The sequence below is a fragment of the Gossypium arboreum genome, chromosome 2 (assembly GCF_025698485.1).
Source record: "Gossypium arboreum isolate Shixiya-1 chromosome 2, ASM2569848v2, whole genome shotgun sequence".
In the NCBI taxonomy this organism is placed as follows: Eukaryota; Viridiplantae; Streptophyta; class Magnoliopsida; order Malvales; family Malvaceae; genus Gossypium; species Gossypium arboreum.
The window spans coordinates 110,571,313-110,585,252 of record NC_069071.1 but is presented as its reverse complement, the minus strand read 5'-3'; the positions used below and the strand labels follow the sequence as shown (position 1 = coordinate 110,585,252).

The window sequence follows — 13,940 nt, the reverse complement described above, 5'->3', positions numbered from 1 at the left end:
TTTCCAGGTGATGTTATGTTTTTTTTTTTTGGTAAATTATAAAAAGAGGGTAAAATCCTTACAATAGACCACTAAAGTAATTCGAATTCAAGCCATACTTGGGGCGGTGAACGCCCTAACTAACAGGCCGAAACACACGGGATTCGATGAAATTATGGTTTCGGTCACGCTTAAATTTCAGATATAGTTCATATAGACAAAGTTTAGTTCTCAATTTTGAAATTACGTGTAATTAATTATTATTAGTAAAATGTTTAGATTTTTCTTAAAAGAATTCTTTGCAGCTCATAATTCTAACACTTTTTTGTGTATTGAAAGGGATGCTTTAAGAAAAATCCATGCTGGAGCCGATGAATTAAATTAAAATATAGGGACTAAATTTGAAATTTAAACATAGTAAAAGAACTAAATCACAGTTTGACCTATTTTATGAAACTAGTTTTCTTTTAACAGTACGATGCACAAAATAATTTTTTTTTAATACAAAGCCCATTTCTCCCTATAACCCCACCCTTAAATCAGAACGACCAATTGATTGTATACCGGAATATTTGGAATGGTTCAAATCAAGTAAAATATTTAGTTCACTTCAACTCTATGAGTTGATTGTATACCGGTTATGACTAATCCCAGTCTCTCGTCTTGACCCAAAAACCATGATTTGTGAGCCGATTAGATATGGTCGACTAAGGTCCAACCTCTCAATTTCTCTGATTCTAATCATGAATACGAGTGTGTCAATCACAAGTAAGCATTAATCTCCTCAGTCCAAGCAGGTAACAACAGACATTGTAACACCCCTTACTTAGTCCGTCTGTGATCCCAAGTGAGAAGCATCACATTCGATGCCCAAAGGCATCGATGACCATGTTTGATACTTTAACTATTCTCAATGATCATATTCTCCTTTTGTCAATTACTCAATCAATATCTCATATACCAAAACATTAACATTCTTGTAAATTATACATACCACAAGGTAAATTCTCCTTTTATACTACATAGATTCTTGTGCATGTATAACAAAATTAATCCCTAAATCATATTCTTTAATTCTTTCCAAACAAACAAAAACATAATAATACATGGGATTCAAAAGTTGTAACTCATTGCATCTTTTTAAAATTTATATGCTTAAAATACATTCAATATAGTCCATGAATTTGGACGAAAGAGTGCATGAAAAGTCATTCATGTTTGCCCCAAAAACTCATCAGCTGAACCTTATGGCAAAAGCATAAAATTTTACTTTCACCATTGAATCAATGAAAGTCGACAGTAAATGTTACCATATATATCAAGTCGAAAACTAGTTTGAACTAGGCACCTAAGCTTTCAATGCAAAGAAATTTTGTTGGATTGTATGAGCACCACAACATTGCTTCTCAGCCTTGAGTGATCTCCTTCTCCTTTGCCTTGCACAATTCATCGGCGGACTTGACGAACTTTTTAGTCAACTCATCAATCTGGAGACAATTTTCAAACATCAGTAGATTGTCAGTCTAATTAATCCACAACTTCAATCACGTTATTCAACTGCAATGAAACAAGCTCACTTCTTTCTCGAATCTCTTAGCCTCATCCTTGGGAAAACTAGAACCCGCTTTCTTTATTGTATCCAATGCCTGTAAAGCAAGCAAAATATTTACTTAGTAGCACTTGCCATGTATAACATTAAAAAATAAAATGAAAATCGATATTTTAAGCATGCTATAAAAGATCATCCACTAAAAAGTAGTGCAGGCAATACATGCAAAATCACCATAGTACGAACATCTAGACCATAGCTAGGAGAACCTTCTTCCATAAGAAGAGATTTTGCATTCAAAACTGGACATTTCATTTTTAAAAGTTTCATCCACTAGTTAGAACTCATAATTACTTTCTTTGCATTAAATTTACCGATAAAAGAAAAATCAGAGATTACTCAATACCTTTTGTCGAGCCCTTCTTATGCTTTGTTTAACATCTTCGGAAGACTTGGCAACAACTTTGCACATAGCCTGGTAGATGTAAGAATATCTTAGCAGCAAATAGCATATAGATGAAAGTACAAAATAAGTGAAAAAAAAAAGGGCATGACAATCCTAAACTCACCTGCATATGCTCTTTTGTTAATCTGGTCATGACAAAACAAAGAATGACTAAATCAGTTGAGGGACCATAAAGCAAAATGGACAACGGATATATAACAACAAATCATGAAAAAAGCATAGGAAACACTCATTGCGGATAAAACCAAATGGAAAGTATTCAGCATAAACATACGGTGGAATAGGTGCGATCAACCGTTGACCATCCACCTTTGGATTTAAGCCTAACGGAGATGAAATGATGGCACTCTCTAATGCTTTGAGAGTCTGCAAAAAAAACCCGTCAGCGTTTTCTCTAACGCGGATTGTAAATTATTGTAATTTGACATACCCTAAACCTCAAAGTGTCAAACCCTAAACCAAATTATTGTAATCCGGTATAGATGAGACTTGGGACTCTTACATTGGGATCATATGGATTCACCGATAAGGTTTTTGAATCAATAACAGAAACAACAGCTAAATGGTTCAGTTGCATCTTTACGCCATCAGTTTCAACGATAATATGATCAAGCATTCCTGTACAAACACAACAAAATTGTTTTAACTTCAAACCATTATACTACAAATACAATAAAATTTAAAAAAAAATGCACAGGAAGTCGATGAATAGTGAATACCTGCAGATGCCCTTCCTGTTCTCAATTTGGCTAGCTCCCGCGATAAGGCAACTATTGCTGCATCCATCTGTGATGCAGCACTTGCTTTAACAGAAGGCCCAATATCAGGGGCAAGTTCCATTGTACTCCCACCAGAATCATCCTCTGTGACAATGCAAAATTAAGGAAAAATCACTACGAAATAACCCATTTCTTTTAGTTTTCATAAGAATCCAATTCATTCTAATTTATATACATATATAAGCTCATTTTAGCAAAACAACAAGCAACCCATTAACACAATCCACGAAAAGATGAAAGAAAACAACGAAATCCCAGCAGAAAATCAGAAAGATGGAGATAGAAAAATACTTGATTTTTTTCCTTTGGCGAAACCACGGCGAGAATCTCTAAGAAAATCAAATGAACAGAAAGGAGTGAGGTTTTGGGAACGGGGAGTTAATTGGTTATGGGAAAGGAGAAAGTGAGAGATGTTGCGGGTTTGGGTATTTGAACTTCTAAGTATTATGGTGGTTGTTCTTATTGTGTTTGTTAATTTGATTGCTCGTCTAAGATACAAAGCCATTGTTGACCCTCCTCTCTGTTTTCCGTCTCTGTCTAAGCTTTCAGTTCTTTCAAGTTCTTTACTTTTGGCATAGGGTTTAGGGTTTTGGAAATAAAAAGAAAGGTTAAAATATTTGTTAGTCCTTGTACTTTGATAAAATATGTGATTTAGTCCATGTTCTTAAAAAATTAAGGATAAATTGCACCCAATGTTACTAAACTATTATTAAGTTTACATTTTGGCTACTCAACTTCAAAATTTTACAAAATGATCATTGAACTATTTGAAAGTTTTTAAGTCGCTGGGTTGCTAAAATTGTGTTATATGGCATTTTCTATTTGCATCGTCTGCACCAATCGCAAACTCTCATTCCCCTTCTCTTCTACAATTTAATTTTTTTCATTAAGCAACTTTAAATGTTACGAATCTATGAATCAAAATCCAAACAATTTTTTTCTCCAATCTCTTACACTAATCGTAGAATCAACTTGGATCTAAGATATGTTCTTCTACTCATTGACAAGTATTAATTGATACATTGTATACATTGTCGAATTGTTACTTGGAGCTCACTAGCCAAACTTAAAAAAAGAACTTGATAGTCTAAGGACTTGAATAAAACTTTTGAATAGTTCAGTGACTTAAATGAAAACTTTCAAATAGTTCAATGACAATTCTATAACTTTCTGAAGTTAAGTGACCAAAATGTAAAGTTACTAATAGTTTAGTAGCTTTGGGTGTAGTTTATGTATAAATTTAAAAACAGGATTCTAATTCAAAAATATCAAATCGATCATTAATATTATTAGCATTTTTTATCAAATTTTGTCATTTTGACATATTGATTAGCCTGCCTTCATATGACGTAGCATATTATTAATAAAAAATAAGCATGTTCAGTTGACAAATTTTGACCAAAATTACTAACGACGATAATAATTAGACTACAATATTTTTAAATTAGAAATATAGGAGGATTGAATTTTAATTTTTAAAGTATAGGATTAAATCTCAAATTTTAGATAACTATAAGGACTAATAACACATTTTAACCTTAAAAAAGTAAAAAGAAACAATTGGATAAACTACATAATTGATTACCCAACTATTAACATATTTTTGTTTTGGTCATCAAACTAAAAAAAAACCATAGTTCATCACTAACATTATCAACATGGAATATTTTGATCACTCCCTCCTTAAATCTTTGATGGAAGGATGGTGTAACTTTTGTAATTAGCAAATAATTAAGTTGCCAAATAGCAATTTCTTAATTGTGCCACGTTACAACGCTTTCCTTAATTGTAACTTTAAATATATATATATATATATATGTATATATTAGATGAAAGGCTCAAAATTTATACAATTTATCAAATTTATCTTACTTTAAATGAAAAACAAACCTTATACAGATTTTAGGAATTTGATGTTTATTTTAAAAGAATTTTAAAAATTGAAAAAGATATATTTTTCTTTATTTTGCAGCAAACAAATGCAAATGGATTTTTTGAAACTGGATTTTTTTTGCCACAAATTTTAATTTTAGTGTCAAACAAATTGGTGATAATAGATAAGATATTACGTTGATTTTTTTTATAGTAGTTGCTAACAATTATAACGTTAGAAAATTGAACAATTGTGAATTTTTTTTAATAATTGACACTAATAGTGGCGGAATTATTTGTGACGAGGAGTAACGAATTAAAATTTGATCACTACATCAGTGGCAGTGTCAACTTTCGGGTTGGTTATCTCCCGTCTTTTTTTTCTTCCATCAGCTATTTTTTTTCCTCATTCATTACACGCGTTTTCTCTCTTTTCAGTTTACAGATTATTTTGTGGGTATCTTTATCTTCACATGGACAACTGACGGTGCATGTCATTCACTAAAACTTTACCGACCACCAGTATTTTTTTTGAAAAGTGTGTGACTCTTCGTCAGCTTCTTAATATGTTTCTGTTTTGAAAGTATTTTAGAATAATAAATGATTTCACATGTCGATTTGGATCTGTGTTGTCTTAAGTTTTATATTTTTTTTTGTTTGTTTTTCAATTGTTTAATAAGTCTTCAGTTTTAGAAGTTTTTATCTACTCTTGTAGCACGTTTGAGTTTTGTTTATGCATGTAATCTTAGTTTTGTAAGTAATTTTAGGGATGATTTTATTGTCGTACTCTCTAATTCGGCGAATGTTCAATTCTTTTGTCGATTTTTACGTGCTGCTTTAGACCATTCGGGGTTGATTTCCTTATCGCATTAAGTGCTTGAAATCATTCCAGATATGTTGTGCTTGAGTTATGACAAAGTCAATTGTCAATGTGTCATAATGTTCTATTGGTGCTGAGGTTAAAGCCTTTGCTGGGTTGATAAAGCTTATCCTTCATCATCTATAATGAGTATTTACTATTTTTTATCTGAATTGTATGGTTCCATTCTTTAAATTAACTTATCTTTAAAAAAAATATATCATCACTACAAATTTTAGAGACTATTATTTTTCCACTAAAAATGCTTTTTCTTGAGGCCTTTATTAGGGTTTCTCCATAACCTCTCTTGATGCCTAACATATCGGCCCTTTAGGGCCTCCACCCGACTAGCTGCAACAATCCTTGGGAGTTGAGTTGCCTTCCTAAGGACCTTGAGGACCTAGAGTAGTTCGAGAAGTTCATAACTCACATTTGCCACCCTTCAAGGTAACTTCCGCTTCTCTTCTTCTCTCATTCCTAACCTAGTTCACTACCCCTCTTATTTAGAAACATCGATATCATCAATACTTAAGTCTAATCACTTATATTACTAAACTTGTCTACAGGTCAGATAACCTATCCAACCTGATTTGAGTTAAGTTTAGATAAAAAATTTTGCACTTTGAACTTATATGGTTCAGTCTGAATTCAATTTAAATAATAAAAAATTCTATTAATTAAATTTAATTATAAAAATATAAAATATTAATTAAAAATATATATTTTAATATTTTAATAATTTTTGAATTGTGAAATAGACTTGCCGACCAAATTCACTAAAAAAGGGGCCTAAATTTAAAAAAAAAAATTGAAACCTTGACCCGATCAACTCTTATTATTACTGATTTAGAAACATATCATATACTTTTGCTAGAGCAGGGGTTCATAGAAATAAGGATATCGTTAAGTAGTGCTAGTGCTCTTACATATGAACCCATTTGCACAAAACAAGTGAACTTCACAGAAATCCTTGGTCCTGAAAACTCTTTATACAATCATCAAACATTTGAGGAAGTGATTTGAATTCCGGGAATCCCAACTGTTGAATCTTACTCGTGTCCATGCCATGTGCATTGTTGTCTCCTTCTTGACTGCTACACCTACAGTGCCGATTTAGTTGATAAAGTCAGTTACTACTTTCTGCTTCATAGCATGTTGCAATGTTTCCCGATGATACTTGATAAGTGATACTAGATGGATAAAAGGGAAACATTAAACATATGAGACATTTCGAAATGGTTTGTGACTCACTTGTTTTCAAAAGGATAAGAAGGATATTTAGCTCTCAGCATCTCAATGATCTGTTCCCAATGAGCTACCGAGCCAGAACATACCAACCTGCCTGATGCTTTGCTTTCCTCCATAGCTAAAATGTGAGCTGCAATCACGTCATCTATGTGCACAAACCCTACTGTGGTGTTTGGGTATTCACCTTTTATACCTGGTAAGGATGTCGATGAGAATTTATTTCTCCAGGGAATGAGGACTAGCCATGGCACTTACAGCAAAGAGGAAAGAAACATTGCATAAATATTTTAGCACTATACTTAAAACATGTCCACAATATACATATGCTTAAGTTAAGATAGTTCATGTTCGAAGTTTGTAGTTGCATCTCCCAACAATATTGTTTCTAAGAATTAAACCTGCATTCTCTCATTGGAAGTACAATGTGTATTACCACTACATCCAACATTTGTTGATTCAAAGATTCTAATCCTCTCTACATTTATCATTATTTTCTCGTTACTTTATAATTCCATCCATCATCCTTCGTTATAATGTTTCCTTAATACTTACTCAAATACCTTTTTTATACCCCAATAGGACCATTTGTGTGAACCCCTCAAAAACTCTCCATGACAACTCTTTGTAATAGCCTCTTGTCTAACGGCTTGTACGATGAGCAAGCCCACTCATTAGTTAGTACCGCACGAGACTGCCACGTTAGAATAAGATAACCTAAGACACAAACATGATCACATGGGACATACCACAACGCCAAACAACCTATGTTGGCAGTGAATGTTTGGTCACTGACCTCTAACCCCTAACTTCTAATCTACCAATACAACCCGTCACGTGGCACTATGAGATAAAAATGATCCACTATATAAGCATGAGAGCACAAGGGAAACGGGGATCCATTCGGCCATCTCTACGTTTCTACCTTCTTCTACCTCATCATGAGCGCAAAAGAAATATCTGACCTTTAACAATGGAGAGTATCAGCAACAAAGTACTGGTCGGTTGCGGCGCAAGCAAAGGACCAACCACGAAAGATGGGTTGACAACCACCAAATCCATCCCACTTTCTTTTGCTACTCTCCATGCTTCTTGTTCACCTATTGTCTTTGCATACGCATAAAACAGCTGCATGGGGAAACCAAGATTTTCAGGGAAAAGAAAATTCATGTAAACAAATTAAGAGACGGAAGAAAAATGTTGCAGTCATCCTGCATGTTTTTTACATTGTAGCGTTTGCAATAGTTTGGATCACTCCAGTGTGATTCGTTAAGAGAAGAAGTTTGCTGGTTCTGGACATCAAAACGGTAGCGGATTGAAGAGCAAGAAGAGGTGAGAACAACCCTTTTCACGCTGCTGGCTTTTGAACAGGATCTCAGCACATTCAAGGTGCCCTTTATGCATGGATCAATCAAAGTTGCCTGCGATACAAGGAAACGAATTCTTGCAAAAGAAAAAAAAAACCCATAGTTTCTTATTGCAAAATTAGAATTAAAATTATAGTAATTTGAAATTTCCATTTATGGTCTATATAGGGACGAAGTCAGAATAATTTTTTAGAGAGACCGAATGAAAATTTAATTTTGTATAGTTTATATCTTTATAATTTTTAAAAATTAAATTGAATTTTTATAATTTTAAGAAGGTAAAGTATAATTTTATCATTTTAAAATATTTTAAAGGGTTTAAATAATAATATTTCATTTTATAGGGAGTCGAGGCCCCTGCCAGCCTCTAGATTTCGCCTTTGTTGCCACCAGACTTTTTTTTGTCAAAAGATTTGAATGATGCCATTGTCGTAGAGTGAAAAAGCATGATGACAAAGAAAAAAAAAAAAAAGTGATATATACCTGATTAAAACAGAAACTCCAATAATGAAAAGTATAAATTTAGAATGAGAGGAAGAAAACTGAAATACTGCTAAGAAAAGTATATGGGGAAATTGAAGAAAAATTGAAATAATAAAAAACGATTAAATAGCTAGATTAATTAACATTAACACTATTAATTAATGCAATTAAAATCTGTTAATGAGAGAACATTAAAAAAACACCTTTCCAATTACTGTTAATGCTAATTAAAAGTTTCCAACGTTAAAAAAGAACATTTCCAATGCAATTAAAAGCTGGATTAATTAATTTAATTAAAACTGAAAAATTTTTAACGTTTACCATTAAAAGATTTTAATTAGATTAATTAATGGTGTTAATGCATTAATAAAAACTAGAAAAACGTTAAAAAAAAAGCTGTCCAACGATTGTTAATCCTAATTAAAATTTTCCAACGGTCAAAAAAAGCATTTTCAATGCAATTAGAAGCTGGATTAATTAATGCAATTAAAAGCTCAAGTACTTAAACTTGTTTTCAATCTCTCCCATAACTTTTTACTTTTCTCTTATTTAAGATTCACCTTTCTCGCCATTGGAGTTTCTGTTTTTAGCCATGTATATATCAATTTTTCTTCTTTTTCTTTGTCCTCATATTTTTTCACTCAACGGCGAAAGTACCATTAAAATTTCCTAACAATAAAAGTTCAGTGCCGCCAATGACAATAATGACAGCAATAAGTACCCGCTTTAAAATAACCCTTTTTTTAAAATAAAAACACTGGTGCTACCAATTGCAAGAGTGACACCCATTAAAATATATATTTTTTCTTTTCCCTCAGAATAACGGTATTTTAAAGCGGATCTACAAATACACATACTAGTGCCGCCAATGACAATAATGACATCGGGGTTTACTATTCAAAACATGTCATTTACATACATAATTTTCAGGGTAGGTCATTTTATAAATAATCAAAAGTTTTAAGTCATTTTTATAAAAAGAAAAAAAAAAACCAAAATATAAAAATGCAACTCTGCATTTTGTCCTTTTGGACTCACAAAATGCCAAGCATGTGATCTCACGCCAAGTGTTTTACACTACACTTAGGCTTGGTTTGTTTCATTTAAAATGACTTTTAGAAAATAATTTTTTGAAAAGTTAATACTTTTTTAGTATTTGGATCAATCTGTATAAAATATTTTTGTTATTTGACAAATTTTCTGAAAATATTTTATAAAAGTTATTTTCAATGAAACAAGCATACATGTGAGATTTTCTTATCTTATCATTGTTTAATTGAGTTTATTTTATATCTATTAATTTATATTTTACATTGTTTTTGCATAAATTAAAAATATTTTATTAAATTCAGGTTCATTACAATGTCATTTTTAGTTCCATGACTACCAAGTGAATATTCTTTATTTAAAATGTGGCATCAACAAAATTGACAAAAAAATTTAACAATATTAACAATTGGACTTGATTTTCAAATCTAAAAAGTAGAGGACTAGATTCTTGAAAATAAAAGTGCAAGGACTAAATTCTAAATTTGTGAAGAGTATATTGAATTATGACATATTTTAACCTTTATACTACAAAACATTTATTATTAATATATTTATAATTGTAATAAATATTTATTATTGATATATATGTTTAATAATATTAAAATTATAATAATTTATATTATATTTTAAATATTTTTTAAAAATAAATTTTATTATCAATATAATAATATTAGATTTGATTTAAGTTATTTATATAAAAATAAAATTACTTATAGATGAACTTTTTTCGGAAAATGACTTACATTTTTAAAAGGGTAAGTCATTTGACAGAAAAAAGACTTATTTTTATTAACTTGTAAGTTATTTTTGTTGTTTTCTACAAAACAAACACAGAAAAATAAAAAAAAATTCACAAGTTATTTTTAGTAAAACAAATGAGCTTTAAATTTATTTATCACATGCTTGTAATTTGAATAAAAATGTATGTAATAAATATATTAATTAAAATTTATATAAAATTAATTAATTTTAATTATATTAGCAAAGTTGTTTGATTACTAAATACTAATTTATTAATTTATTATATAAAACACAAAAACATTCTTATAAAATTATAACTTAATTTGATTTCATTCTTAATTTCAAAGAGTTTTTCCCAACTTTGAAACTGGAAAAGTTTTCATTTAAAACTATTTTTAATTTATAAAATTTTAAATTAATAATAATAAAACTATATTTTAACTCTCGAAAATGATAAAAAATTAATTTAATTATTTAAAAATTATAAAGATATAAACTATTAAAAAATAAAATTACATTTTTATCATAAAATATATAATTTAATTTTAAACTCTTCAAAAAATTTCGTCCACATATATATACATATTTGATTTTGGGCGATATATAATAACAAAAAGTAGTTTTAATAATGAAAAGAATGATCAAAGTTGCTTAGAATGTGACCTACGCCAAATTTTGGAATTAAGCTGATGATCGCAATTAGGTCTCAAGAAAAGTAAGCTTTCATGGTGGGAGAAGCACCCAAGTAATTTAAAATAGTGGGACATAAAGACAAATCAATTAGACCAACTTTGCATAAAATCCGGATATCAAAACTATATGTTTTTATTTATATTTAAAATTTATTAAGGGTTAATATGTAATTTGTTCCCTAAATTTGTTTAAGAATATTTAATTGATACTTGAATTTTTTTATATCTAGTTGATATTTAAATTTAAAATCAGACACACACATAACCTCAATTTGTTAATAGCATTAATTTTTAAGTATTAATATGTAATTTGCCCTTGAACTTGTCTAAGCATATTTATTTAGTACATAAATTTGTCCAAAAATTATACATTTTCAAATTAATTTATATTTTAAAAAGTTTTTAATTTATGTTCATCACATATCATATTAAGAGGTTATCACGTGTCACCATTAAATAAATCATCAGTGTCACATCAATATAAACTAACAAGATTAATGCAGAGTTACCAATAAATTCATGAGATAAATTACATATTAATCCAATTATTAAAATATTTATTTTTTACAAAATATAAATATACTTACGAGGGTATTTTTATTTTTATATTCAACAATTATCTACAAGAAAAACTACCCATAATCAAATTTAAACACGAATAATTATAACTTTTTATATAAATTAAACTCATATTTAATTTTTATATAAATTTTTATAATATATGTAAGTTGTTTTTCACTCGGAACGATGTAATACATATACATATAAAGTTGACTATCAAAATCAAGACCATAGGATTGCTCAAATGTTGCACATGCTAGTGCTGCAATTCTGATTAATTAATTAACTAATTTAGAGCAGATAAAACTGTAATACTAATATTTGCACTATTTTTATGTTATAATTATGTTTTGGGTTCTATATATTTATACAATTTTTTATACCTCATATAATCTATTCATATTTTATAACCCTGAAATGAAAAGTTGAACAAAAATTAATTAAATTTTAATTTAATTAGTATGAGTATTATTGTTAATGTAATATATGTGGATTCAAGTGCTTCAATTTATGAGTAGGGAAGAGCTATGAATAGTTTTAGTATTGTGTAAAAAAAAAGATATGATCGGAACTAAAAAAAATTGGAAAAAAAAAAAACCTAACCAAGAGAAGGGAAGCTTTACGTTCTTAAAAAGAAAGAAAAAAAGAAGCATTAGCAGAACCTGAACGTTATCGTCATAAGGAACAAGAACCGGGCAAGCGGTGTGGAAAACACCGTCAACGCCATGAATAGCTTCGTCAAAGCTTCCTTCCTCCATTAAATCAGCTTTCATAATCTTCAACCTCTCTTTTGCTCCACTTAACTCCTTAAGAAAACTAACCTTTTCCACATTTTCTGCTCATAATGACCTTATATAATGTTAAGATTTTGATATATTCCTTAGAAAAATGTTTTAGAAGTAGAAAAAAAAAAAAAGCAAGCAAAACATGAGACCTGGATTTCGCACGGTTGTGCGCACAAAGCAACCTTTCTCCAGCAAGGATTTAATCAAATAAGCAGCAATGAATCCGGTTCCTCCTGTTACACAGTACTCCGGCGCCATCTCCCTCTCCTCTAATTTCCTCTCTTTTTGTGTGCGTGTGTTTATCAGAGTCTTATTTCTAAGATCCCTAACCACTCTCTATTTATAAATAGGATATTATTGTATGCATTATAGTGAAATTAAAAAATAAGTGAATAAACTTGATTGATTGTTAGTGTTTAATATTATACGGAATCAGTGTATAAGTCACTATCAGTGAATAATAACACTAGAGACCATCATTACGATGGATTTATTTATTTACAACTATTATAAATAAATATTAATAATTTTCGGATTTAAAATTTTAAATTTGAAAGTTTAAGTTTTCAACATTTATTTATAATTAATTTTATTTAATTATGTTTAAATAAAATTATTAATATTTATTTATAAGTTTGTTACTATTTTTGTTTTATCTAATGATGAGATATTATATTATTATTCATCGATGATGCATGAAATTTATACATAGAGAGTGCATCAAATATTTTCCTTATTATATATATGTATATATATATATAGATTATGTTATCTTTTGTCTAAAATATCTTACAAAATATAAAAAAATAGATAATATAAAATTAATTAGATTATGGGATCCACTTTGAAGTGAGGGAAAATAAAAAAAATTTGGGAGACCAAAATTAAATTGTATATTTTTACAATAGCAAAAATTAATTTTACGGTCTTTTTATCAAAATAACTCTTTAAGTTTAATTAAGTATCACAATGACTCACTTTTTTTATTAAACACCAAAATGATCTGAAATCTACAGTAAAAGTTGGTGGAGCCAAATTATTTGGCGCCACTAACTTGCCACGTCAGCAGGGAGCATAAAAAATTAATTTTTTGGTAGAGCCATGTAGAATGACACCACTTGTATAAATACCAGAGAAATACTGAAATTTTTAAAAACATGAGAGGATTTCAAAAAAATTAACCATTTTTCTGGTAGAGCCAAATTAAATGGCGCCACCACATTTGCCACTTTTTTTTTTTTACTTTTTAACTTTTTTACTTTTCTTTTGTCTTTTCTCATTATTTATTTTATTTTATTTATTATTATTAATTTTAAAATTTTGAAATATATATTTGAAATATTTTATTAATATATATTTTGAAGTTACTTTTTAAATTTTAAATATTATTTTTTAATATTTAAATATTTTAAACTTTTAAATTTATTATTAGTTTTATAATAATGTAAATATTATTTAATTTGTTTTATAATATTTTAAATTATGATTTTAAATTATTTTTAAAGATATTCA

The 13,940-nt window shown here is 29.2% G+C and overlaps 2 protein-coding genes across 2 annotated transcripts; both read right to left on the bottom strand.

Annotated features, from left to right (window-relative positions):
• Positions 1–1,091: 1,091 nt before the first annotated feature.
• Positions 1,092–3,338, bottom strand: LOC108466465 (uncharacterized). Its single transcript, XM_017766827.2, has 8 exons — positions 3,065–3,338; positions 2,714–2,857; positions 2,497–2,612; positions 2,269–2,360; positions 2,098–2,119; positions 1,935–2,003; positions 1,557–1,625; positions 1,092–1,466 (listed from the first exon to the last, which is right to left on the bottom strand). The coding sequence occupies exons 1-8, from the start codon at positions 3,276–3,278 to the stop codon at positions 1,386–1,388; spliced, it is 807 nt and encodes a 268-aa protein (XP_017622316.1). The 5' UTR covers positions 3,279–3,338; the 3' UTR covers positions 1,092–1,385.
• Positions 3,339–6,298: 2,960 nt separating this feature from the next.
• On the bottom strand, positions 6,299–12,829 carry LOC108466656 (tetraketide alpha-pyrone reductase 2-like). Its single transcript, XM_017767037.2, has 6 exons — positions 12,578–12,829; positions 12,306–12,478; positions 7,976–8,170; positions 7,715–7,877; positions 6,756–6,945; positions 6,299–6,604 (listed from the first exon to the last, which is right to left on the bottom strand). Exons 1-6 carry the CDS (start codon positions 12,684–12,686, stop codon positions 6,463–6,465), a joined length of 972 nt encoding a protein of 323 aa, XP_017622526.1. The 5' UTR covers positions 12,687–12,829; the 3' UTR covers positions 6,299–6,462.
• Positions 12,830–13,940: the final 1,111 nt, after the last annotated feature.

What these genes read in the sequence shown, in the direction of transcription:
- LOC108466656 (XM_017767037.2), bottom strand. Translation starts at nt 12,686, where the DNA reads ATGGCGCCGGAGTACTGTGTAACAGGAGGAACCGGATTCATTGCTGCT. An exon ending in CACAACCGTGCGAAATCCAG is followed by an intron (nt 12,479 to 12,577) that starts GTCTCATGTTTT and finishes CATTATGAGCAG; the next exon opens with AAAATGTGGAAAAGGTTAGT. An exon ending in ACTATTGCAAACGCTACAAT is followed by an intron (nt 7,878 to 7,975) that starts GTAAAAAACATG and finishes TTCCCCATGCAG; the next exon opens with CTGTTTTATGCGTATGCAAA.
- LOC108466465 (XM_017766827.2), bottom strand. Translation starts at nt 3,278, where the DNA reads ATGGCTTTGTATCTTAGACGAGCAATCAAATTAACAAACACAATAAGA. An exon ending in CGCCAAAGGAAAAAAATCAA is followed by an intron (nt 2,858 to 3,064) that starts GTATTTTTCTAT and finishes GCATTGTCACAG; the next exon opens with AGGATGATTCTGGTGGGAGT. An exon ending in TAAGAAGGGCTCGACAAAAG is followed by an intron (nt 1,626 to 1,934) that starts GTATTGAGTAAT and finishes CTTGCTTTACAG; the next exon opens with GCATTGGATACAATAAAGAA.